Source organism: Lutzomyia longipalpis, chromosome 1, assembly GCF_024334085.1.
Source record: "Lutzomyia longipalpis isolate SR_M1_2022 chromosome 1, ASM2433408v1".
NCBI lineage: Eukaryota > Metazoa > Arthropoda > Insecta > Diptera > Psychodidae > Lutzomyia > Lutzomyia longipalpis.
Genome location: NC_074707.1, coordinates 12,906,145 through 12,934,144, shown reverse-complemented (window position 1 = coordinate 12,934,144; position 28,000 = coordinate 12,906,145). Strand labels below are relative to the sequence as shown.

At 35.4% G+C, this 28,000-nt stretch overlaps 1 protein-coding gene across 1 annotated transcript; it reads right to left on the bottom strand.

Annotated features, from left to right (window-relative positions):
• Positions 1 to 84: 84 nt before the first annotated feature.
• Positions 85 to 27,996, bottom strand: LOC129786804 (uncharacterized). The gene is made up of 10 exons (XM_055822044.1): positions 27,509 to 27,996; positions 11,378 to 11,526; positions 5,890 to 6,660; positions 4,747 to 4,971; positions 4,302 to 4,384; positions 3,794 to 4,232; positions 2,531 to 3,724; positions 2,089 to 2,439; positions 1,351 to 1,875; positions 85 to 1,278 (listed from the first exon to the last, which is right to left on the bottom strand). Exons 2-10 carry the CDS (start codon positions 11,475 to 11,477, stop codon positions 350 to 352), a joined length of 4,617 nt encoding a protein of 1,538 aa, XP_055678019.1. The 5' UTR covers positions 11,478 to 11,526; positions 27,509 to 27,996; the 3' UTR covers positions 85 to 349.
• Positions 27,997 to 28,000: the final 4 nt, after the last annotated feature.

Here is a 28,000-nt window from a genome sequence, read left to right as displayed (position 1 = left end):
ACATTCGTAAAAAAAAGGCGCCAATATTTCCCGCGCAAACTCTCAAAGTAAAAAATTAAAAACAGTAAAAAAATATTAACGCGATTTTTTAATATTGATTGATTTATTTGAAAAGCTAAAAAAGCTAGCTAAGTGGAAGAATTTAAAATAAATAAAATAAAGACTCCACCACCGAAAGAATCCTCCCAAATAGAATAAAAGATTGGTATCACATTTTAATTTTAAACTTAATTATCAACATTAAACCTCAAGGCGTCCTTACATTTTCACAAAATTTATGTACAAAATTCACAATTGGACAATTTTTCTCCGAAAAAAAAAAGATCTCTCTGCACAAATCTGGGAAGCACTACTTGGACATGAATTTGTTAGCGTCCTGCTGCTCTTTGGCGGCGAGTACGAAGATTGGGGATCCGTAGTCCAGGTACTTATCCCCCATTGTAAACTTGTCGCCGTGGAATTGCTTATTCTTACTTCGGCCACGTTTGAGCATCACAAAGATGACAAAGACACTGACCAGGAAGGCCGAAGCGGTGGCCATGATGAAGACAATTGTCTGGAAGGTGGTCTCCGGAATTCCCGATGCGGGCTGAGGAACTGGCAGATTGCTATTGCGATGCAGGAATCGCGACAACGTAATGTCCGGTCGCAATTCACCGCCAACAAGGAGGAGATTGCTCTGCTTGACCATCTCCTCAATTGCGAATGCCTCGTCAATCTTCCGGATGCCCGTCAGATCAAATTTGACCATTATGCTCCCATCGGTGTTTTCGTGCACACGCAAATTGTCTGGAGTGTCGCCCAGAAGCTGAGTCAGCTCATCCCGGAGGATTTCGTATACATTGCTGTACATTCGCTTCTCGGGATTATTGAGATGCAACTCAATGGCAACGAGATCAATGGGTGTGTAGACACACTGCTTTGTTCCCAATTTGAATGTGCTGGACATTGGAAGTTGATTCCCTGCAGCATCAACGCACCAGCAAATCTCACCGTTGCACTGCATCGGTGCAAATCCACCTTCAGTGTCACACGCCACGGGGAACGGGGCGCTCTGTTTCAGGGCTTCGCATCTAGTGGAGGATGCCACGAGATGACGAGTGCTGGAAAGTCGCTCCTGGCGTGGATTTGATGTTGTGGATTTGTGCAGAATTCTATCATTGAGCGCCAAAGTTGTTGAAATGTGCTTCAGCAGACTCTCAGTCGTGATCTCTGCCTCGTCTTCCACGAGATTATCTTCCACAAGGATGGTCATCTGACGGATAAGTTCCTCCATTACTGAAAGGGAAGAGTTCAATGATTAAGATCAGAATTACAAGATCTGGTAAATTTAACTTTTTTTCTTCTTACCTGGATCCTGCAGTTCATCGTCATTCATCCTCCTTCTGGCTTGTCGATGATTGCAAATTGGTTCATTATTTCTTGTTAGCGATCCCCTCAGGGGTGCTCCTTTCTTATCAGCACACCAACATACTCCAATTCCCAAATCATCTTGACTGGGAACATCCACCCTGAAAGCCCTACCCTTGGGCGTCTCAGCTGATACCGGCTTCCCGAGGCACTGCACAGGACTCCAGCTTCCTGTATCCGGATCACATCGTGGCTGGAACCAAGATAGTGTCTGACCACCAGTTCTCCTGGCTGCTAAGGAGTTCTTCAGCCGTAAACGTTCACACTGGGTCAGAGCTGGACAGACTGCTTTGCAGGCATTTTCATTGTGGAAGAGATTCTTGCTCTGACAAGGAGTTGTGGATTTGATGGAGACGCATTTGTTGAGCCGGGTATTGAAAGTCCATCGATGGACATGACTTGAATTATTCTCATCCTTGTCTGTATCTAAACATCCTGGTTCTAAGCTCTCAAAGCAAACATCACCTGAAAATTATTATTAAATTTTAAAAATCCTTTAAAGAAATCTTTTAACTTTTTTGTAAGAAGAAAGAAAAAAAAATTCAGTCTGTAGGTGTTTTATTAGATGTGCAAAAAGAAATTAAAGAAAGTTAAAATTGAGTAGAGTTGGGGTAAAGTTTTGCGGGGAAAGTGTGTGCAGGAAGAGCCAGAATGAGTCAACAAGGGATTTGGGCTTACGTTGTTTTCCGCAGCAAACACCCTTATTGTTGAGCGGATTGATCTGACAAACGTGCGTGGAGGGACAGGATTCACCAGCAGACTGTGGCCCACATGTGATCTCCTGCCCGTTCTGCCTCAGTGGTTCCCCTTCGATGCACACGCTGTCCATGAAGGGTACGCAGATGGGCATCCTCGGACAGGGTGTATCAATACACTCCACCTGAACAAGATTGCACTTCTCGCCATTCGGGCAGGAGATCTCCGAGCATGGATCTCGACAATCGCACGTGCTGCATCCATTGCTGTCCAGCAGATTGCCATGCTCACAGTTTGTTGCACATTTGTAGAGGGGGCACTCGGTTATGGGTTCTGCAAAAATATTGTTTGGAGCTTTAATATTTTTGCGCAATCATGCGAAACTATTGATTAAATAATTTATTTCTTGAGACATTTGACTTACCACCATCACAATTGGGCTGTGAATTATTTGTTCTGGTTCCACTTCGTTCGTTGCCCAAACTGTCCACGCACCAGCAAACCCCATCCGGGCCACACTGAACCGCCTTCCAGCTACCATTGCGTTCATCACACTGAGCAATGTATTTCTGTCGTGCCGGGATGCCCAGTTCGATTGATTGATGAAGTTGGATTGACTGGAGGTGCTGACAGGCAGTCTTCAGTTGTGGTTCAACGCACTGAGTACCACATCCGTTGGAGCAGCACCGTTTGGTGCCATCGCAATGAGAATCCGACCGGCATTCATACTCACAGGCATCATCATTGCCCGGTGGAACGAGGAATGGGCACTGGCCGGGTTTTCGTGGAAGACAAGCTGGAACAGGCGGGCAGTACTCACCATCGCAGGAAACATCTACAGTTCGGCATTCCTGATGCTCAGGACACTGAATATTGTCGCAGGGATCCCTACACTGACACGATGGGCAACGTGAATCTGAATCCAAGATGAATCCATATTCACATCCCATTCGACAGGTCAGATCTAGGCATTCCAGTGTCTCTCGTAGATTCTCACATTCTTCCTGCGTAGTATTGAGACCCCTTGTTCTGGGGATCTCCGTTCCAAACCCATCAACACACCAGCACTCCTCAACTTCCATCTCAACCAATTGATTTTCAGCAGCGGGTGGAGTTGGCTTCCTTTTGGGCTTCTCAAAGCTGAAGAGATTCTTCTCATCCGCCACTGCCTGTGATTTTGGTTGTGAGAAATCAATCACTTTGGCTGTACGTCCTTCGAGACCCATGTCCTGATTATTGAGAATCATTTCAGCGAAATAGAGCTCCTCGGGATGTGTGGCAGGATTGAGAATTTTCTGCCGCAGGAAATCCACGAGATTCCTTATATTGAGATCCTGCAGAGCACGTAGAGATTCTGTTGCTTGGTCCATGTTAACGACCTTCACGTCTTCAATGGATGAACTTCTCCTTGGACGCGAGAGGAGCATCTTCATTTGGCGTACATTGCGTTCCTCCAGAAGACGCTTCTGCTCCGCAAGGGTCACCTTCATCTTCTTCGGAGCGCACTGTCGTGGGAGGTACATGCCTTCCTTGTCGCAACGTGGACTCGGAAGGGCCATTACCATGCCTTCCTCCGTACCTTCCATTCGATCTGAGAAATCTCGAAGATACTCACACACTGGAAAAGAACATTTTCATGTTTGTTCATTGAAGATTAGATAAAAGAATTTTTCTGAAGAAGACTTACTTGTCTGCTGTCTATCAATCTGAATCTCTTCTTTAGACGCCGATGCCTGAAGGGTTTGTGGGCAGCACACATTATTTGTCTCCTTGTGCAATTTGGTGCATTGGTAGTCACGTGGGCATGCAATGAAATTAGTCATAGCACGCCCGTAGTTTTCTTCTGGGACTGTATCGAAGAAGGATTGTGTTTGGAAGTCTTCCGTATTGATAGAATCCATGCGGCAGAAGAAAACTTCACCGGTTACATTGTCAGCCAATGGTGTACCTTCTTCGCAGGGATTTGAATACACCAGATCAGGTTTGCAAATTGGTTCAGAGGCACAAAGCGATGATCCCGATACGCAATCTGGATCTTTGGCTACTTCACAATGAGAGCCCATCGGACAGCGGTAGCCCTCGCATGGTTCCGAACATTCGCACGTGGGACAGCCATTGTGATCATTCTACGAGGAATATGGTTTTATAGAAAAGAGTTCTTGAAAATCTCCGGAGAAATTTTGTGTGGTAGATACCTTAAATCCGTATTCACAAACAGCAGCACAGATGTTGTGATCGCATCCTTGAGGAGCGTCCACGCTCCGTCCAGAAGATCGCGCTAAAAATTTAGTAAAATAAATTTAATTTAAAAAAATCAGTTGATCTTAATTTATTGCCTAATGCGATCTCTGAAAATTATTCTTCCTTGATGCATGATGCGATCTTTGTATATAAAATTAATTAATTAAGCGATCTCAACTTTACGATCATTAAAAATTCATTGAGATCGTTAGGCGATCTTTCACAATATCAATAAAAGATCAGGCGATCTTGCTCCCTAAAATCAAGTCTTGCATACAGATCTTTTTGCGATCTCATGATCATTTTTTCAGATCTTTTAATATCACGCGATCGCACATATTTGATACAAAAGTGAAGCATTCTCGCAATTAGAAAATTATTTTAGAATGAAATGCTCACCAATGAGATTCTCAGCACCTTCACAGTCAACGAGGGTCGCCGCCCCCATGGTACCCTTAATCTTGTGCCCAGATTTGGTGTCAACACACCAACAGACAAGCCCATTGCGGGAGCACTGCTTGGAGGAGAAGAGTCCACCGGGTCCATCGCACTGCGGAATGTAACCTTTCCCCTCGCGTTCATTCACAGACAGCAACTCCGATAGCATTCTCGCTTGATGGCACGCTGCAATAAATTTCGAGCAATTCTCACAATCAGCTCAAATATAAGCAATCCTCTGCCACATTTCACTGATTTTGCGCCTTTTGCAATCGAACTTTCTCCATGTGCACGAGGCTACATTAGCCGTATGAGGGAATTACTATCAATTGCGGTGAAATTTTCTTATGGATCTTGCTGCGTACTAAAAATTTGCGGATTTCTTTGCAATTCCCCCCAACTGCAAAATCAATGTTGGATGTTGGATTTTCTTCGCGCTCTCTGGCACTCAACGTAATTTCTCATGGCAAATAATAGTAATTTAGTCAGCTAACAAGGTATATGCATCAATTTGTACCATTGTGGACAAAACATATTGGTGTTAGGTGGTACATAATAAATTCTAAATGACAAAATAGAAATTCAAATTGTATTTTAATTGCCTTTAAACATTGATTTCCAGAAATATTTTAACGCACCGCGACTCCGTGCAATGTTTTCAGCATGTAATACGCGGAATAGGAAATGTGATTGAAATCTGCAACCAAAATTGTACATTATTGGAAATAAAATACAATAATTATCGATAATTTTGATCAATAAAATGTATGTGTTTTCTCACCACAAAACGCACATCGAGTTCAAAGAGGAACATGCCGATTTTCTGTTATTTTCCACAAATTGGATGCACGCGGTGAAGAAATTTGACTTTGGTCATGAAATTCATGAAGAAAAAAAAACGCACCAAGCTCGCAATTTCTTATAATTTTTTCTTCTACTGATTTATAAAACTTTTGTAAATGCGAAACACCTCATTAGGGAAAAAGTTTCATTTTCCAATTAACATTCTTATAAATAAATTGGAAAAAATTTCTATTTTTTTCCAAATCATGATATTGATTTTTTTTCAAATTATATTAACCATATTAACAAATTAGAACTCACCAGTTACGTTAAATGGTTGTTGGCAATTTGTCCCACATCCACTTGTTTGGCAGCACTTCTGGAGCTGAGGGCATTCCAAATCATGCCCACATGGAATCCCACACACAAGCCCAGCTGCTGGAGAAATTTCCTGATGCTCAACATCCGGACATTGTCCAGGTTTCTCATACTTGAGCGATGCTGGACAACACACCCCGTAGTCATTGCCCAGCTGCACAAGGCACTTGTAGAGCGGTGGGCACGTGGGCTTACCGGGATCGGTGCCACAGAGGAACGGCCGAATGGTTCCCGCGATACTCAATGGCTGACCCACAGGGCACATTTCGGAGAGACTTCGTGCCTTCTTGCACGTGGGCACCGGTGGGCATGGTTCTGTGCTACACTGCACTTCTTGTGGGTGGCACGAAAGTGAACCAGGGCATGTGATACCCTCACATGGGTCACGACACTGACACACTGAACACCCACTGCGGGCATCACGCGCGAATCCCGCTGGACAGTACATCCGGCACGAGGATGCTGGACACTGATCACCAACTGCCGAACAATTCACATCTTCCTCCTTTGCCCGTCGTGTGCCCACGATTTCAACTCCGTACTCATCTACACACCAACATTCTGTGTTGTTGATGTCGTTGGAACACTGAACTGGTTCAAAAGCACCAGCTTCCGTGCATCTGGGTACTCGAACTGTTTTTGATCCCTGATCACCAAGGCTTCGGGATCGACGTGACTCTGCTCGCCTCAGGTGCTGGCATGCGGTTAAGAGATCTGCAAAAAAATCGAGATCAAGTAGTTTATTTGCTTTTAAATCAGATTTGAAACATTTCGATTACTTTTGTGATCTTCATCAGGTCAAGAAATTTTTTTTTGCGTTTTAAATCCAAGAATTGTTAGAGATTAAAACAAATGCTAAGGAAAAGAATTAAACAATATCTTTGCTCTTAAATTAATTTTGACTGACATGTGATTGTGGGAGTTGCAATAAATTTAAAAACACACACACAAAATTTTGCGTGAGAAAATCAACAAGAAATAAATACTTCCACTGAAAATTAAGAACTAAAATTATGCGATTTCATTTTTCTTAAACTTTTTAATTAATGTGTGTCTCTTTGAAAATGCAAAAAAAAAAGTTTTTTTTTCGGTGCACATCTGTGCGTAACCTAAATAGTAAGACCTTCAGTATAATATTTTCTGCAGAAAATTAATATGTTTGTTTTAGTTAAGAACAATGGAAGGAGGAGAAAATGAAAATATCGAATTCATTTGAAAAGAATAAGACAGATGGTTATGTGAGAAGAATTCTTAAAAATATAATGTGGGAAGATATTCCACCTTCAATGTTTTATATTGCATTGTAGAATTCTTTTTTTCTACCATCTCCCACTCTTTTTTTCTGCAAAATTAAATATTTTCCTCCGAGCAAAATATTTTGCCTATTTGGGATTGATCGTGAGAGAGCACGTGATCGATTTTGTAGATCAATTTTGTAGTTCAATTTATACAATAACGTCTTTATGGCACGATTGCATTGTTAAGCAGCTCCGTGTTGGCAGCACCACGGATTATGCAGAAGAATAGAATGTGGTGGATGGTATACAACACGCAGAAATCCTCCCATTCTCTATTTTTGCATTTTCCTCCATCATTCACTTCTTCTCATTAGTTTCTCGTGCAAAAGTATAGCAGTAGTTTGCTTTATCGCCGTCAATTTGAACGCTAAAATGGTATTATATTTTATTTATTATACTACATCTCTTCAGCAACTAACTGACCGACTGACACACAACCTGGAATAACGGATTATACATCTTTTATTATTTTGTATACATATCTTATGCGCGAAGAGAAGCGCAAGCAAAGGAGATTGCGCGGCAAAATCATCAAGCCATCGCGGAATCTTGTGGTTTGGTTTCAATACAAAATGCTTCAACATTAAAATTAAATTGTTAATACAATTGTAAATTAATTGCATTTCATGTACATATGTATGTATGTAGAATGTGCACCATCAGCAAGAGTCGCATATTTTTGCACCATTTATGTAAAAATTCTTTTCAAACCATTTTCTGTCTTATTGAGCAAACAACAGGCGGAACTGACGACGTTCCACAGCATTTCATATCTCGACTTTTGTTAAAATTATTTCATGCAGTTCTCTCGTTTTTTTCAGCAAAATGTCTCCACTCCACATGCTGGAAGGAGGGGGTGGAAACAAAGCGTTTTATTGGGAAATAATGAGCAAATAATTGCAGTCTCAACAGTTTTTTTTTGCATTGGAAATATTTGTATTCAACTAATATTTTACAATCGAATAGAGAAAATTCTCAGTCACTCCAGAGAACGCTTTTTTGCGGAAGAATGAGGTTTATTTTTTGTTTAAATAGTTGTACATAAAGTAAAAGGAGGACAAGATATCTTAAGATTTTCAGACTTTAGGAAATCAACATATAAGTGAAACGGCTCTTTAAATATTTGTTTGTGTGCTCATAATAATGTGGTGGATGCGATCTTCTGCTCTTATTGGCTTTTTTTTTAAACCTCCTACATCTTTAGATCGATTGTCGGCAATCTCACAAAATTATTGATCATCATGTTTTTGTAAATAAAATTGAAAAGATTTAGACAGAGGGTCAAACAATATTATTTTCCTGACTGCAGGAATAATTGAGCTGTCTCAAGGTACCCATCCTGGTAATACAAGATATTTTTAAGAAAACAAGATCAATTTTGAAACTTTTTTTTGTAATTAATTGAAAGCAAATTAAACAGTTGACAATTTATTAAACAATGATTGTCGTGGAGTGTTAATTAAATTTTATATCAAAGAAAAAATCAACATGCGTGGACTTTGAGTTGTTTTGCTGCGACTTTCCAATTTAGCAACTCTTATATAAAAAAAATAGCAACAGGTAAATAAATATTTTGAGAAAAGTAAATTTTTGCAAAATGCACGGAAAAAATTGGCAAATATGCATTGATTTTGAATACACCTTGCATTTGCAAATGTTTTTCATATACTAATTTCCAAATATACGAACAAGATGATACGCAAACACATTGCTCTCTAGAACACCCTTCACTTTGTAAGTCATGCTAATATAATTTCATTACTCAGGTGTCCATTGCAAAATGTCTTTTTAGATTATGATCTCAGATGTGTTAGAGTCTCTGTGATGAAACAACAAGTGCGAGCAAACAAAATTAGAAACTGGAAATTCAACAGTTTCTTTTTGCGTTGCACACATTTGAAGCATGAAAATTTAGAGAAAAATCATCATCCTACTCTCAGGAGAAAAAGCTTTTACTTTCTTTTTTCTTTCTTTCTCTATTTTGATGCAAATTCAATTTGGTACTTTGCAGCATCACGATCATTAAGATACCATTGAGTTTTGAAATATGGATAGGCAGTTGGTACATACAGGTGTGTACTCTTGGACAGTTAACAACAACGTCAATAGAAAGGTATAGTGAAGCTCTCTTAAACTACAAGTCTGCAACTTTTTTTAAAAGCTCAATGGAAGCATATCTTTTAAATTACATAACATCTTACAATGTCTGGACGTTTTTTTAAACAGGAGATTTTTTCTCTTTAACTATTATTTTAGGGTTAATAAGATTATTCAGTTTAATACTCAAAGGTCAGATTGTGTGTTTATCCACAAAGTATCTTCTCAAAGCTCAATGTCACTGAATCTCTCGCCTTATTGCCTTATGCTCCAACATGTTTACATATCATCGAAAAGGTATGGATTTGTAGATGCAAAATAAAGGTGTGTCTTTGAATGGAAGAGATATTTTGTAAAATGTAAATTCTGTGATATATGGTGCGTGCTCATAGACAAATTCACGAAGAGTTTATTTTGTACATTTACAGATGAAAAGAGAGTTTCTTCAAGCATAAGCCTACATAAAAGTATTGTAGGCCATTTCTTGTTTCACTCTCATCTCAATTGGGCGAGAAAAGTGAAAATTTTCACAAAAAATTTTTTTTTGAAAAAATGTGAAAAATTGCGAAAATAGTGAGAACAATTAAACTAGGTCTTAGGGAGGTCAACACTTTCCACCAAAAATCACAATTTCTACGCAGTAATGTCTGGTGAAAGAAATGAAATGAAAAATTAAATTGTATAAATTCACAAGAGAATTTAAGAGATGCTTTATTCAGTAGTTGTTGGCATTTGTGAGAATCTATGATCATTATATGGTAATACATGATGTGATTTCAATAAAAGCTCTATACGAATTTTTTCCAGGTCCATCTTCGGACGCTAAACGATTGTTGTGGTGACGTGAAAAGTCTTGACTCATTGCCCATTTGGAATGTGAAGGCTGTTGTATAGTTTTCTTTGATGAATAAATAATTTTCGAGACTCTTATGGCATGAGATTTCGTGCTTGACATTTTTTGCTGCTTGCGTTAAATTATCAAATCATTTTTTTTTGCATTTTCTCTGCAATGCATTGTTGCAAAAGTCGCCTTGTGCAAATTATTCAGGAATTCTCATCACATTGCGAGGGATTTTCAATATAATGATGTACGCGAGCAATTTATATGTAATATTTCAACTTATTTGATAATGTAAAGTAAAAGCAATTAATTGAAAACTTTGTTCAAAAACTTGTAGCGAAATCTTTCATTTTTCATATTCATAAATAATCGTTATTGAAAATTTTACAAATTATTTATAATTTTGAAACAAAATTACCTTTTGTGAAATAATTTCCCATCACTTATATAAATCAACTTGACAAAAGCATAACTAAAAATTAAAGCGCAATGCAATTTATCAATAGGAGAAATTTCCTCGTCAATACATTATTTGTTGAAAAAAAAAAAAGAAAGAAAAAACACGTAACTATAAGCATTTGTTGTAGACTGAATAAAAGGCACGATAGATGATGGATTTTCCATGGCCGAAGACTTCAATATTGATTAACTACCTATCTATAATGGGTGCGAGTGAATAAACTCATGAAATGGCTTTTATGTGGAGAAATTGAAATATCTTGCGATGCAATAATGTTATGTATCTGTCGTTTTTTACACATTTTCTAATTATACAAAAGTTGTCTTTTTTCATTTAATTTCTCTCAAGTTGACGTGGAATTTTTTTTTCTCACCAAGCATTTATTGTCATCATTCACTCATCCCATACAAGATGCGATGTTTTACATCCGCGACAACGTGACTTTATGGGAATTTAATCTTCCGTAATTTCTTTTTAATCAGCATGCATAATTTTGTAATTTAGGTAGAGGAAAAAGTTTTGTATGCGCAAAGTAATAGTTGGAGATTTTATGCAAAAAAAACTTGTTGGTAAGAAAGGCGGAGGTTTTCCTAATCAGCGATTTATCGAAAGTTGCATTGCGAATTTGTTCATCGCATTTCACTATGTATAATTAAACATTCTCCTGAACATTTTTTTCAGCATTGGAATTAGGTACATACAGACGCAATTTATTACAATTGTAATTTCACTCACCTCTGCTGCCTGCAACTCCATCAACAGGTAATTCCGTGAAAATGACGAAAACAATAAGAAGTAATGCACCTATTTTCCAATTGGTATCATAACGGGCCATCTTTTTTCCTCACAATAATTCCATAGGTATGGTGCAGATGTTGTTTAAACTGGAACAACATAAGATAAGAAATTATAATATGCCCTTCTTACCTTTACATACATACATACATATATGACAAAATGCCAACACTCGCGCTTAAGGAAAAAATTATGTGTAGTAACCACACAAATTGAGAAATTAGTGATTCCGTTTTGAGATGGAAGAGCGACAAAACACAAACATTTGGTAAGATGACGATAAAAGTTCCACTTTGTATTTCGACCGTGAGAATTACATTATGCAAGGTTCAATTTTGTATCCGACTTCGGTACATAGCTCTACTAAACTATGAGAACGCAATAATTGCGGTGACATGGCAATCTATTTGAGGCTAAACACATCGTGATCACTCTGTTATCATCATTATAAACATTAAAAGAACATTTACCATTATTTACCATTTATTTACCTATTCCATAGGATTTCTAATATATTTCTCCGTGCTTAATTTGCAAGATTATTTGTTCTATTTGCCATTCAGAAAACCATCCTTTAACAAATATATTTTCTGCTTGAAAAATGAATTTTCTTTCAAGAGAAAATTTATCGCTTTTCCGTTTCTTGTAGTAAAAGAACAAAAGTTTTATTGAAAATTTGAATTGACTGTTTTCCAAGCGGGTGGGAATTTTAATCTTGACAAAAACCCATAAATAGACACATTTCTTGCAATTTATTGTTTTAAGAACATAACGCGTCTAAAATTGACAAAGCAGACGGATAAAAATGCAGAAAACCTCACAAGATTTTTTTGAACAAAGCCTGAGGGGCTTGAGGTCATTTTAGATGGTGTCGCAATAAATTTTTGTAGACAGTTTGCAGATCTTAAGAAAGAAAAAAATAATCTTTTAGTAGCGAATTTCAACAAAGCCCTACCCAATTTTGGTGTCTCTTCAACCATAAATCCGGAAATTATTTTGTTTTTATTCGCGCAGAGAACGTAATGTGAGTTTATATAAAAATTTTCTCCTAATAACCGTTGGAGCAATCGACATTTATTATTTATCTCTTTTTATTCGGTGAGCAATATAAAATAAATATATTTTTGATTTCTTTCTTATCCATATTATGAAATTTTTCTTTCTTTTTTCGTAATATGCTATGAATTGGTGAAGGAAAAGAAACATAAAGAATATGCTGTGTCTAATAAAAGCACAGTCTGTACAATAAAGGTACATACTTATGGAAAGCTTTTAACAAAAATCTAATTGCTAATCATTCTGAAACTTAGCCCTAATCGGCATTTTCTCACAAAACTAAATTCAAAGAGGAAACTCCAAAGAATTGTACCCATTTCATGATTAGCGTTAACAATTAACAAAGAACAGCCAAAAACATCAGAAATATGCAAAAAAAACTTGAGTATAACTTATATGAAAAAAAAATCCATTGATTTGTCTGGCTTGTATACTTATTGAACAAACGCTATGTACACCTTGAGTCAAATATTTTATTGTCAATAATCTCTCACCGCGAATTGTTTGTTTTACAATCTAATATTTAAAAAAAATTCCGTCAGTGAAATCACTATTTGTTAAAAATAGTCTACCAAGAGGTTTTATCGTTTTATCATAAATAAGAGAATGATTGTGTGAGCAAAGTCTTGTGTAAATTTTCCTAAAGGTATAGGCATTGTTGAAAAAAAAAAGAACTGACTTTGTATTCAATGTCGAGTTTTGCTTTTAAATTCCTCTGTGAGCTGATAATGTCTCCACCGATGAATGAATTATATAACCCGAACTAGTCTCTCTCATTACTTTTTTTTTCATTCAAACTCCCCTCGAGAAAAAGAATGTTTAGCAATTATCTAGAATTAAGTTGAAGGTTGATTTGTTTTCAGTGTGTGTGTTTTTTTAGTTATCAATACAAATTTCCCCATAATTTTTTTATTAATGATTCTGGGTTAATTGCAAAATTATTTAGACAGAGCAATGATTGCAATTGATCCAAATATTCTGGGGAATTTTGTAATTATGACAAGCTGAAAAAATAAGTTTCGGCACCAATGCTACGCTCTAAAAAAATATTTGTGTAGGTATCTTAAAATTGATAATTCAATAAAACAAAATAAATTTTGATAAAGTGGAAAAATTTCCATGCTTAAGAGAAAACTATGATAAGACTGATAAATGACAATCACAAGTTTTCAAAGAATTTATTATAAAAAAAGCTTTTTATACTTCAACATCCATAAGAAATGTTCCAACCTTTTGCTCCCGGATCTTCATGGAATGATTTTAATATATATCGAGCTACAGGCATACATATATTTTATTTAGAAAGACCAGGGGCCTGACAAAGTCCCTTCTTACCCGAACTCAGCAAATTAATGGCGGACGATTTGCAGGAAAATTCTGCTATCATTCAACAGCGCCATCTATTGGTTAGCACCGCCGAAATTTTAACATAACCTCAAAATTTGTTTACATTTCCACTAAAACGTCCGGAATCGAGAATATTTAATTAATTTATTTAGTTTTAAATTATTTTATCGTCCCCAAGTGATAAAGACCGGTAATTTGGGTAAGAGAAAGTGATTTTAGATAAAAATTGTGTAGTTTTTAAAAGAAAGTGCAAAAAAATACTTCAGAAAAATCATACAAGGCGGTTGATCACCACCAGAGAGCCCGGAAATTTCACATAGGCAGGACTCGAGTGGCAGGAAAATAGATATTCTGCAAAATAAATAAGAGAACAACGCAATGGACAATTATCCACAGTACACAGCATCCTTGTCCGGGAATAGTGCAAAGATTGGACTTTGAGAGCTCCAATCAAGAGTGTATCATGGAAATCACCGAAATCACAGTATAGAAGGATGAATCTAAGAGATTTCATGGGACGGGTAAGACTACAGAGGTGTCTTCCTCAATTTTCAATCTCCAAGATCAAAAAATGCAGAGCAATCGTTAATTTCTCATGAAATAAATTGTTACAGCAACAATAAGAACAGGGCCCATTCACGCTGCTTCAGCCGATCCAGCCCATAGATTTGAGGGTTTTCTCATTGGAATCAAGAACGATCTCCCCGTCAAGTGTTTTGTAGATGAATTTGAAAAAGAATTATTGATACACCTTTACGAGACTGTAAAAATTACCAAAATTGTTCCTGCTTGTGATCAGTCAGTGATTCATTTACATGGACAGATTAAGAAGAAAGTTCCAAGGATGAACATTTTTTCACGAGTTTCTTCAATTCCTGCAAACGTATTCGCACATCGCATTTGCAGAAACGGCCCTACTAGTACATTTTTCGACGAAGATCTTGGAGTGGTAAAATCCATGTTTTCTACGGCAAATCCTCTAAGAAAGTCAAAGCATCGAGATCCAGCACGGGAAGAGTTGGCGAGGAAATTCTCAATACGGGAAATGCGTTTAAATTCATTATTTTGTAAGTCAGGCTGAAATTGAATTACTAATTTTTTTGTTACGAAGCTCTAATTCATGAATCATTTTACAGAAACTGAATGAATATATTTATTGAACGCCATTATAGTTTTTTGTATTCCAACATCGATAAGGGCAATAATATATTGAACAAAACCGCAAAACCTTTGAGTTTCAATATACTTTCTAAAATCTTTCTGATCAAGATTAAGCACCGTGGTTTGCAAAGGATACTACAGAAAAGGCATGCATCAAATGAATTCCCATGATTTTTCCATTATATTTCAAGACCATGAATTATTTCAAAAGGCTACTAAACTTATTTTCTATATGATAATTAACTCAACCCTAGTCTTCCTTATTAAAAAAAAAAAACAAAATTTAATAATTTGGTAAAATTTATTTATTTATTGTTTATATTGTGAAAAAGACGGAAATTTAAATGACTGCAACAAGTATATACATAGGTATTAACTTCCTAAGGTAGAAATTGTAATAAAAGCCTTCAAAAATTAAAAATTTAATAAAAATACTTGGTGTTGGCCACGAAGTAGGACACCAACTAATAAGTAAGAATCACGCCATAGGTAGAAAATTGTAGATGAGAAAAAAATATGTTCTATAGTTTCATTTTACATCACAGAAAATAAAAAAAACTTATACCCAACCTCAAAATTATGCTTGAAACATTCTAAAGTGGCAAGGTCAGTTAGAACGGTTAGAACGAACTTCATAAAACATTCAACTCCTCGAATGATCCTTTTGATATAAAGATGAATCTTCATCATTGGCTCACAAAAGACCAAAATATATCTTAATCTCAAATCTTAAATTAAAATACGGTAGAGTAAATATCTTTACTTAAAGCATATAAATATTGGTACGTCAACATTTCGATATTTATAAAGGAGTTATTTAAAAAAATATTTAATTTAATTTTTTTCTTCGTTTTATCATATTCTTGTTTTTAAAAAATTGAGAGAAATAACACAGAAATTTGAAAATTGAATTGATTTTTTTTTAGCATGAAATAATTCTCTAAGTTTTGTTCAAATTCACTTTTTTTATAAATCATTTTTTTCTTCGTTTTGCCACGCTTTCATGCTTTAATTTTTTCTTCGTTTTATCATATTCTTATTCTTAAAAAATTGAGAGAAATGACACAGCAATTTGAAAAAATACAGAAATTTGAAAATTGAATTGATTTTTTTTTAGCATGAAATAATTCTCTAAGTTTTGTTCAAATTCACTTTTTTTATAAATCATTTTTTTTCTTCGTTTTGCCACGCTTTCATGCTTTAATTTTTTCTTCGTTTTATCATATTCTTATTCTTAAAAAATTGAGAGAAATGACACAGCAATTTGAAAAAATACAGAAATTTGAAAATTGAATTGATTTTTTTTTAGCATGAAATAATTCTCTAAGTTTTGTTCAAATTCACTTTTTTTATAAATCATTTTTTTTTCTTCGTTTTATCGGTTTTATCAGTTACATATTATGGACACATTTTTTGTACGTTCATTAAAGTAACTCATCACATATTTTTAAAATGTAGTAGCCTGTGCAAAACGTTTCGGTCGGATGATTTTGCATTTATAATTTCCATTGCTTGATTAAACCTCATTTTTCCAAAAAGATTTCCAATAAGAAGAATCAAATTGGTGAAGTGATCTGGAACATTTTGAAAATGTTCCATATTTTCTTCGAAAATGTAAAATTGGAACGCCTCAAGGAGACAAATGAGGAGTTTTTCGACTCGAAAATTTTCGACAGTAATTACATCTTCTTCTTGTTCTTCTTCTGTGTCTTTAGCAATCATCCTCTCAAATTCCCATTCAGCAGTTTTACAGACATCCATGAAGAATTTTGATGGGTGCTGCCACTCCATGCCGTGTTTTCGGTAAGCAAGGCTTTCCTTATTTATTTCCCCAGTGATCTCACTCCGACACGAGGAACATTTGAGATTTTTTAAAATGTGCTGAAGAAGTTCAGTACTCATGTACTCGAGAATTGTTTGCATTGAGCTTGAAAAGCAATCATCAGGAATACGAAGATTGCTTACACGGGACTCCAATTCGTCTTCCTCATTTGTCTTTTGATTTTCCTCTTGTTCTTCAGTGGTGACCTTTTTAATTTCAATTAAAAATATACTATTTAATGAAGGGAAAAAGCGGCACTGGAGTGTAACTAAAATGTGAATTTAACCCAGATTGCCCAAATTGTCTAGAAAAGTTCATTCTCAATTAAAATTTATTTTAGTTAATTAACTTTTTAATGTCATTTTTAGGCTCTCAAAGTCAAAAAGGAAAATTCTTTGTTAGTAATCTGTGTTAGTAATCAGGGTTAACAATTTGCATCTATTTTTTATATAACACACATATAATGTCATTCGCTAAAAGTTCTTAAAAAAAAATATCTTCCCTTTAATGTAAGTATAAATTTTTATAGAAAATATTATTAATTTTTAATATTAAATCCTGTTGACTTTGATTAAGATTTAAAAAGAGAAAATCAAAAAAATAAATGTACATATTATATGAGTATTTGTATTTTCTTATAATCAAATTATATAAAAAAAAATCTTTAAAAAAATTTTTCTCCCGTACCTTATTCAAAGACATGAGGTTTTGTTGGCAGCTAATAGAGAGGACATTCACGTTAACTAGAGCTGCACAATTTCCTTTCTCATTGGCTCTTAGTTGCACGTATGTGATGAGCCTCTTATAGGCTGACATGAATTGATAAACACTTGGATTTGTGTTTGCTCCCAACCTGGTTCTGATGCATCCGAAGAAAACCTCCAGGTGGTCCTGGTTTAGGGCGTAGGTGCTGAGACCTTGCTCTTGTACATGGTTCTTGATCACTTCATACATTTGGGGTAGATTGATTATGCACGTTCGCAATCCAATGAATCCTGTTTTGTTTACAGAGTCGCCAATTTTTTGTTCTCTCCGACCCTTAACAATCTTTAGACAATTTATGTACGTCGCGAATTCCCGAGCAAATTGCTTGATCACTTCGATATTCCCAGAATGTATACTGCTTTTGAAACTGTTAAATACATTTTTTCAGCTTTAATTAAATTCTTAATATACTTTTTACTTATAAAATTTTAAAGAAAATGAAATTTTACCAGTTTTCAGAGATACTGCGGGAGTTACATATATCAAATGCAGTATCAATCATACGAATACATTTCGCAGTGGGTTCACTATTCTCAAATCCGGGTGCCCCAATCATTCGACAGTGGTCGAGTGCATCTGCTGTACTTTTGCTCAGCAATTGGACTGCCAGGCGTACATTCATTATTTTCTTCGAAAAAAGAATATGTTGTTCTTTCAGTTTGTTGCCAAACGACAAACCCAGTGCTTCGCTTTTTTGGAAGTCATACAGTTTTTCAATAAAACTGAACTGAATTTTTCCGCCATCAGAATCGATAAGGTCATACTTTGATATTGTATTCCTTATAAGTTTAATCATGTGGCACGGATCAGGATATATGAATATCCTGTCCGTGTCACCAGAAGAAACTGATGGAGTAGGAATTCCTTCCATTGACTCATGATCCTCTGGAGTGAGTTTAATTTCATATGACACTTGATCGATAGACAAATCTGAGTGAAATCGCTGCATGGCGGAAAAGTTCGTTTTTGCTCCATCGAAGGTCACGCCAATCACCTGTACTCCGGCTTCTTGCGATATATAAATCGCTTGTTCTATCAAACGGGACTTTTCTTCAGCTTCGATGCCAATGAGAGGGAAATAACCAAGTGGCAACTTCCAGCTTAAGTCGAGAGAACAAAGCATAAACACCAGACATTCTCTGGCTTTTGGCTCTGGTGCCGAACCCATATTACCGGCAATTGGGTGACCATACTTTAGGCCATTAATGATATCAATACGCGAATACACATGGATTTCGTCGTACGAAAGCTGACAGATCACATGCTTTCCGGCAGCGTGTTCTCTCTCTACCAACTCTTTCACCGTTCTCAACGAATCAGGGGTGAACCCCGGTTCACAATGCAAATTGGAATACCATCTGCAAATGGTACGTGGGTGTGGAAGTATGGGGCAGCCATTTACACTTCTCAACTGTTCCCTCAATTCCCTAAAAATATATTCAAATAACTTACATTAAAAACCATTCAATAAGCTTTTTAAGATAAAAAAAAAATACCCATATGCTCTTGGCGAGAGGAAATGCATGAGTACAGCAAACTTTTTTAGTTCTTCATTGTAAGGCAAATTATGCTCAGACAAGAGTCGCTCTATAAGAGCTTTTGCAGCACCGGAAAGTTTCTCGAAATTTGTAAAATTTTTCATTTCCTTCATTTCCCTTTCTGCATTTTTCAAAGCCTCTTTCAGTTTGGAGATCATTTGATCTCTGCGTCTTAGCTTAAGTTGCAAATTCTTCTTCTCCCTTTTTAGAGCAGCAACCTGATTGCACAGCGTCTTAACAGTGTCCTTTAGGACTTGATAATTAGATTCCGTGTATTGCTGAAATAATTTTTAGAGTCAGAAATTTATTACCAAAGAAAAAACTAAATGAAAGCAAATGGGTATTGTTTAGGAAAGTATTAAAAAAAACAGATGTTATGAAAATTATTATTATTTTCCAAAAATTCAATTTGAATGTGTGTGTCCAACATGTTTAGAATGATCAAAAACTAATTTAATAAAATTTAAGTCACCGAAATTCAAAATATCTTTAGAAAGAGTTAAATTTTTATTAATAGAATTAAGTGTTCATAAATACCATGTATGAATTGAATACTGTGGCAAACAATGATGGAGATTATTCTTATCCAATCATTCAAGAACAATTGAATTATTACAAAGAATTATTTTAAATATGTTCAGATACATTCAAATTACCAAATAGACGAAACCAACATATTTCTATTTCTTTTCTCTTATAAACGGAGGGGACGGAAAAATTAATAAAACTTTTTGAATAAAGTCGACTTGAGACCTCCCCTCATTTTTAATTATAGGATGATGTGAAAGGTCCATTCATTACAAGAAATAAATAAATATATAAACGAGGTAAATTGTCGCTTCGCTCCATGAGAATTGTAGAGAAAATTATGATGATTTATAAGTAGATTGGGGCCAATTAACAATCCCAAAAGAAAAATTTGCAAAGAGAAGAAACCATTTTCATACATTTTTAACGCGAAATTCAAAAATTCGCAAAAAGCATGAGATTTAGTATGTGGAAGCTAGAGAGGATGAAAGAGTTAATGGTAATCTATATATTCCACCTAACTCTCGTTTAAATATTTTGTCTCATAATTTCTTTTACATTAACTTCACAGACATTTTATAATAATTGAAGATCTTAATGCACACTATCTCCACTAGCCTCTGTGGGGCAATAATTGTATTGAAGATAATTATTTATAAATTGTTCTCAATGATGAAACTCCAATATATGTATGTATGTATGTGTTTTAATTTTTCATATGGCAGTTTTGTTATCGATATGACCCTTGATTCACTAAGTGTTATTAATTTGGTTAATATCTTTATTATAATGTACACGATTTTGTGCAAGCGATCACCATCCGAATGTGATATACAGTGGGTATGGGTATGGATTCCCACTGTAATATGTGTACGGTACTTAACAACATAGAACAAAAGTTAAATGAAAAGTTTAAAAGACAATTTGGCAAAAATTAGAGAAGCTTTGGATTTTAAATATTATACTTTAAGGGGGGTCTCTTGGGAAAATTGTTTGAATTTACACATATTTAATTATGCAATTTTTGGGGTTTTTCTTAAACTTGGTTTTCCGATGTTGGTTACATTTGTAGCCTAATTATTGAAGTGTAAGAAAATCACTTTCCGCCATTTTAGGTCCGACGCCATCTTGTGATTTTCCAACTTTTCCACAGAACTGGCTTAAAACACAAAGGTAGGTTTTTCTCAGGATCTACTGGATGGATTTTGATGGGGTAAAAAGCAAATGAAAGAGGAAATACCAATGCAGATTTTGATGTACCAGAATTTTGAATTTCCATTCTGGGGCTGAGAAAAGTGGAAAAATGTGACTTTTGTTCACAAGTTTTTGACGTTTTCCCACTTTTCTCAGCTCCAGAATGAAAATTCAAAATTCTGATACATCAAAATCTGCATTGGTATTTCCTCTTTCATTTGCTTTTTACCCCATCAAAATCCATCCAGTAGATCCTGAGAAAAACCTACCTTTGTGTTTTGAGGAAAATCTCAAGATGGCGTCGGACCTAAAATGGCGGAAAGTGATTTTCTTATTCTTCAATAATAAGTCTTCAACTGTGACCAACATTTGAAAACCAAGTTTAAGAAAAACCTTAAGAAAAATAAAAACATTAAATTTCATCAGCTCTCAAAAGAGACCCCCCTTAAAGATCAAAAGAATCATTAATTTGAATCCCTAATTAATCAAACAAAACAATGTTATCCTAGAACTAATGGTGTTTACAAAACATCACCTGTGCCTTGGTGAAATTAGGAAATTAAAGAAAAAATAGCATAAAAAACAATTGCAAATAAATTTTAAAAATTCATTCACAGTTCAAATTAATTTTAAAAAAAGATGGAGAATTAGAAGAAAAGTTGAATAAAATTGCGTCTAGCTCGAATCCAAAATACGATGTTAAAATTTTTAATATACTTACATCGTTCAGCACTTCTTGCAGATATGAATAATCCAATACATTTTTATCGGAATCCTCATCAATATCTTCATTCTGAACTTCCATTGATTGGGAAGTAAATGATAGTCCCAATTCTGGATCTACGTTTGGTGAAGTATGTTGCCTTCTGTGTGATTCCTAAAAGTCACATAATTATGTAATGGAGTTTTTTATAGAGCAATATAGAAATTTTCTTACATCGTTCAATGCTTGCAGAAATGAAGAATCCTGGGATTCAGGAAAGTTGAAGGCTTCTTGGAATGTATAGTATAATATATTTTTATCCAGATCCTCATCAATATCTTCATCCTGAATACCCGTTAAGCTCGTTGATAATTGCAAAGTGAGACGTGGTCCCAACTCTGGATTTACGTTCTTTGGTGAAGCATGCTGACTGTTGTGGGACTCCTAAAAATCACAAAATTATATTGTGGAGATTTTTGTAGCAACGTTAAAATTTTAATTAACCTACTTCTTGTAGAGGAAAAGAATCCTGGGATTCAGGGACGTTGTGCATTTCAAATACGTGCTCATTTAGATCATTGTCTGTATCTTCATCCTGAACTTCCCTTGATGATTCTACAACTTCCATTGATAATTCTGCAACTTCCATTGCAAATTCTGGATTGACGGTGCTTAAACATCCTTGTTGACTTATGTGGGGTTTCTAAACATGAGATTGATTTGTAAACAGTATTTTAAAAAATATTTTGAAAAAAGTTTTAAGAAAAGGTTTATACTATTAGACTTTGTGGAGAAGAATTTTGGCGAAGTAATTTCTTGATTCTTCGTCGAGAATCCCTTTTATAATAAAATGCATCTTCAGGGAAATGGTCGGAGCAAATAGTTGCATTAGGGTTGTCAACTGTTGCGTCATCGAGATTCAGAATGCTTTTCCATTGCGCTCGTCTACCTGGAGCGGCTGGAAATCTAAAAAAAAAAATAAATAAATACACATAAATCGATTTAAAAAATTGAGCTCCCGGAAAAGTCTGTTTTCCATTTCTGAATATCTTGAAAAGGATTTCGTAAAATCTTTGACATCTACGAAGAATAAAGATTGAGAAAAGGAAAAATTTCTCTATAGTTTTCAAACCCTCAAAAGTTTTCACAATTATTTTATACATATTTACTCCCGGAATTTGCCACAAAAACTCCCGGATGAAAATTTCTCCCAAAAACTTGAAGATGTAATAAAATTGTGGAAAAATCTCATCATTTTTTCAAAATATTCTATGTCACATGCTTGAATGAGAAATTAGAATAGTTATAGAAACTTTAAAGTTACACCCGGACAGATTCAGAGAATGCTTCTCTGCAATTCAGGGTAGTATTGTCGTAAACTCCCTAATTGGAATTCAAGGATCAGCCGGGTGTTGAAAAGCATCTTTCTAAGAATCCTTAGACACTTCCTGATACAATGGAATAGGTGACTGCACAACTTCCAGCCACTTATGGCATTGACCAGGAACATATTCAACCATTCCGGGAACTATTTTTTAAAAAAATAAACAAACATCAAGCTGAATTTTTTTCATTGTACTCACCTGTGGTATGTCACTTTAGTTGTGCTTTTTGTGCTTCGCGAGCTGTTTGCACATGATTTTATATAACACCTCATCACAGCGGAGAAATAAATATCATCAATCTAACAACAAACGCGACGGACGCGGACGACATAACCTAAACTTTTTTTTTGATTTAGCCGTTGAAAAAAGGGACAAAATATACGTGGCGTCGTTTAAAGTGCTAACCGATAGATGGCGCGGTTGTCACCAAGGAAGAAAATGTCGTGATTTTTTTCTAAAAAGTGCATTGAAATTTTTAAAGTCAATATTAGTGCATTAATAGGAATGTGCCACCCACCAAACTTCCTCAATCGATAGAATATTAAATTATCTATCCAGTGATGGTAGAATTTTTCAGATTGAGGCATTTTTCTGGGTGACACATTTCTCGAAAGTCGAGGGATACCTAGGGATCACTGAATTCCTATGGAAATAGAGCCCATGTCAGGCCCCTGAGAAAGACCCAGAAGATAGAATGAAAGAATAAAGTGAATTTGAAGTAGAAAAGACCTCATTTAATTAGAATGGTTGTAAACAATTCACATTCTATTCTTCGTGTTGAGAATCTCAATGGCAGAAGAGTTTTATCATCCATGGAGAGAGACACATTGTCCATGGGAAGTACAGAACCCCAGAAATCCGTCTCTGATTCTTTCGTGAGATGAATAACCATTTAATATCTGAATGTTTCATGGAAAATCATGGTTGATGTACCCCATAGCGTATAGTGTAGTGACGAAGTTTGAAATACAAGAAAGAGCATGAGCCAAGAGTTGTACGCGATGGAGAAAGAAAGTAGGCCTTCGATGGCTTAAAGCCCACTTTACATACCCAACAGCCATGTGTTTGTTTTTCTCCACGCACTCTGGGCAAAAGACAGTGCCACGAAAGACATGAATCACATGTAGTAGATTGGATGATATATAGACATATGTACATATGTATACAATGAAGTGCAAAGAAATAGTAAAATGGTACTATATAATCAAATGCCGGAGTGATCACTATTTGGACCATGTTTATCTCCTCGTGTGCAAACATTTTTGCATAGATCGTCACTCCGGAGTGAGTGTGGATATAATATTTTTGTGATGGTATTTATGCAATTGTGACACAGACTTCCTTCTCAATTATCCACACACGAGGTGCCAAGACCCGGATGGAGATTCTTGTCGCATATGCATGGAAATTGGGAGGAGAGAAAGACAGTATCCGGGAGGTCAATGGCAATGTACTCTGTGTATAATAAATGAAAGTTGTGACAATACAGCATTTTTCTCTCATATACCCATGCTATTGTTGGAATTGCGTGCAAAACTTCCCGGCATCTTTAGCAATGATGATTGGCTGGTAGAGTGCGAAAAAAGATGCTCTTTTTTGTGGGTTACAGAGTTATAAGAGCAATGGAGTAATTATTCTATTTGAAGCTTCATATTTTATTTGAAGAATTTAAAATATTTAGAAAATAAATTTACTGTGATACACTGAAGTCTCTGGGAAAACTTGCGTGTTTTAGAGAAACTCCTACAAAATCTTGGGAATAGGATCATGAAGAATATTTTCTCAAAATAGAGAATAAATTGTGATAAAGAAACAATTTAATTTCAAGATTCCCTATAAAAAGCTTCTGAATTTAATTATCATTAATTCTCAATAATTTCCCGAAAACAAATTTTATTCTTGTCAAACTTACCTAAAATAAGAGAAAGAACAAATAGTTGAGTTTATTTATTTTGGAATTTTAAATTAAAATTGAGCAAAAACACCGCAAGTTTCACCTGAAGCAAAATTCCCAAATGCCAACAAGCTTCAAAGTAAGGAGATGAGATCAACTTTCCTTTTAAGGATCTTGCGGATATATATAGCTTTGTGGTGATTTTTGCACATCGCGTAACTGTAAAAGTTTTCTGTCTCTCCATCCAAAGGCATATAGTCAATGGACACGGGTGATGCGATAAAAAGACTGCGAAAGAGGTGCTGCTGCTGAAAAGTCAGGTGCTAAAGGTTCATCTCACCGGGCACAATCGCCCGGCATTTATTTCGAATTCTGCACACATCCCCATAAATTCAATTTGCTGATTTATTTTAATTGGCACCGCGTTTGCAACAAAATATAAATCATGCATTTCATTAAAATATTTTCTTATACCAGCGTGCCACAAGAACACGCGGATACCATTTTCTGCAATCTCGTTTCACCCTTATATCGTTTTATTTTTTTGCGCAAACACACCCAATTCATCAGCAAAATAATAATAGGTACACGTCTGATTATACCTTTTTTGAGCTGAAATTTGATCAGCCATATCGTTTTAAATAATCATCCATGTCGGAACATTTTCATTGATTACCTCATTTTGTGGAATTTTGCACGAAAGATGGGCTACATAGGTACTTTACCACCCCGTCTCCCTCTTCTGTGGGGTCTCTCGCGGACGCCACCTGAAGCATCAAAATTGCCAAAGAGAAAAGAATCACGAAATGCACACTCTTTTTCTCGGTGAGCAAACAATAAAAATTAATACAAGAAAAAAATAATAACTCCTCGCTAAAAACAGAATTCACCGCCTCCAGTTACATAAAATTGTTTGCAGGCTTTTAGCGTTCGTCTCTTTTTTTGTTTAACCATACAAGTGGTTTGCGATTCCAGTAAAATGCTAAAAAGTCCACTCTATAAATGCAAAATTTTTCGAAGGTATTGCAAATTTCTTGAAATTTTCTATATTACAAGAAACCATTGAACCGCTTGGATACAAAAGTTTTAATTGCAGAAAGAGGTCACTAACTTTTTTTTCTCTTTCTCTAAATTTAAATATGAATACGTAATTAAATGCAATTTCTATCGGGGGATTTTCCAATATATTAATTTTCTCCAGACAATACTGATTTGCACATAAAGAGAAAACGTAACTCTATTGGAGATGAAAGACAATATTTCATAATTTTTTGTAAGTGGTAAATATTAATTGCAGTGAAATTAATTATTAATTATAATGTATTGAAATTAATTTCATACCTATTTGCCACTAATTTTTATTGTTCAACCTCACATAAACAACTAAGGGCATTGTTTTCTTCTCCTAATAATTTTCTACAATAGGTTACGATAACGCATTGTCATCAAAATCATTTAGGTGAATTGTTTTTTTTTTTTCAATATTAGCTTTGTAATTAAAATTTTAACATTAGAAACTTTTAGAAATTTTATGTTTTCAAAATTTCTTTTAAAATTTTTTTCATAAAACAAAAATTCAAGCGAATCTTTCAAGGAGTTTAATTATATAGGTAGGTACCTAGCTACGCTATCTGTAAGATATTTTCCAATATTATTCAGCAATTTATGCTATAATTTTCGCATTTAAATTATCATTAAGTAGGAAAAACGATTTTCTTCAATTCATGCTGAATTTTCTCTGACCAGTTTATGTTTTTCTCGCAGCATAGATTGACAGAGGATAAACAAAGGGCTATAAATCACCTTTGAGAAAACTCTTAAACCAAATCAGACACGCGGGACTGAAAGAAAACTATATAATTTTTAATAGCTTTATATTAAAAAATTTCCTAAGTTTTCTGAAATTTCAATCTTCCCAAAAGCCAAGCCTAAAAAATATTTAAATCACAATCGTAAGCAAATATCAAAATTTATATATGCGAATGGTGCTACCCAAGAGACGTTTCGCGTGTCTTGAATTGCGATGAATTTGCCTTTTTTCTGCAATTTTCTCGCTTCTTTTTTTGTGGGTGGGAGAGAAATCCACGAAATTTCAGAGAATTCCAAAAGAATCACCGTCAATTGTTGGTTTGTTGGAGTGTTGTTTTTTTCATCACAACGGCAGATCATAACACTCTTGAGCCCTATCATTATGCCATATATGTATGTATTATTTGTACTGATGCGGAGAATTTTAATTCTGGTTGCTTACGAGGGAGAAGAGAAAAATTGTGACTCGATACAATGGTGTCATCGTGGCGGGATTGATTCTAACGACGACTTTCATCAGTGCCTCATTGTATGGTAATGATGTTTTATAAATATAATTTTTAAAGAAAAATTCAATGACTTTGGGCTCGCTTTCAGGCCATTTCAGGCCCAATAGCAATTCAAGTTGAGGAGACGTTTCTCTTGCATCGGTCATACGGGCAACAAAGTGAAACTCGTCTGTGCGTTTTTTTAATCGTACGTGATTTAACACCTTTCGATACGATATTCAATCGAAATCTCAACTTGAGGTATTCAGGGTATGTGTGCTCAAAAAAAAACTTTTTTTTTGAGATCATTTGCCATAGCTACATATATACATATGTGGTACATAAGCTCATATATTAACATAGATTGAACGAACAACTCACCGAAAATGGAAAAACTGCCCCGATTTCTAACTTAATCCAAAAAATAAAATATCCAAATGCTGATTAGCTGTGTGATCTCGTACTGTGTATCCTCGAGATATGGCTAAAGTGAATGGGATAATCCAAACTGAGTCACTTTAAAAGATCACCTGGCTTTGCCGAGAAAATTCCTCTTCGGTAAAATTCGTATCACTTGTAATTTTTTTTTTACAAAAGCACCCCAAATAGGAAAATTCCTATATCACTGGAAAGCACATGTGGTGTTGGTTGGGTATCACAAAAAAACATCTGATGAGGATGTAGCACTGAACAGGGAGAGGTCACACAAAATCACCACCCAAGGAAAATGTGTCTCTTATGCGCGCGGAACGCTCTCAATTGAGGTGTGGAACTAATACTGGTGAACTGGAAAATCTCGCGGTGCTCTTGAGCATGTTTCCCCGTGAAGCAGCGAAATTCAACTAACTGCGAAGTTGGTATTGCTCGTATTTC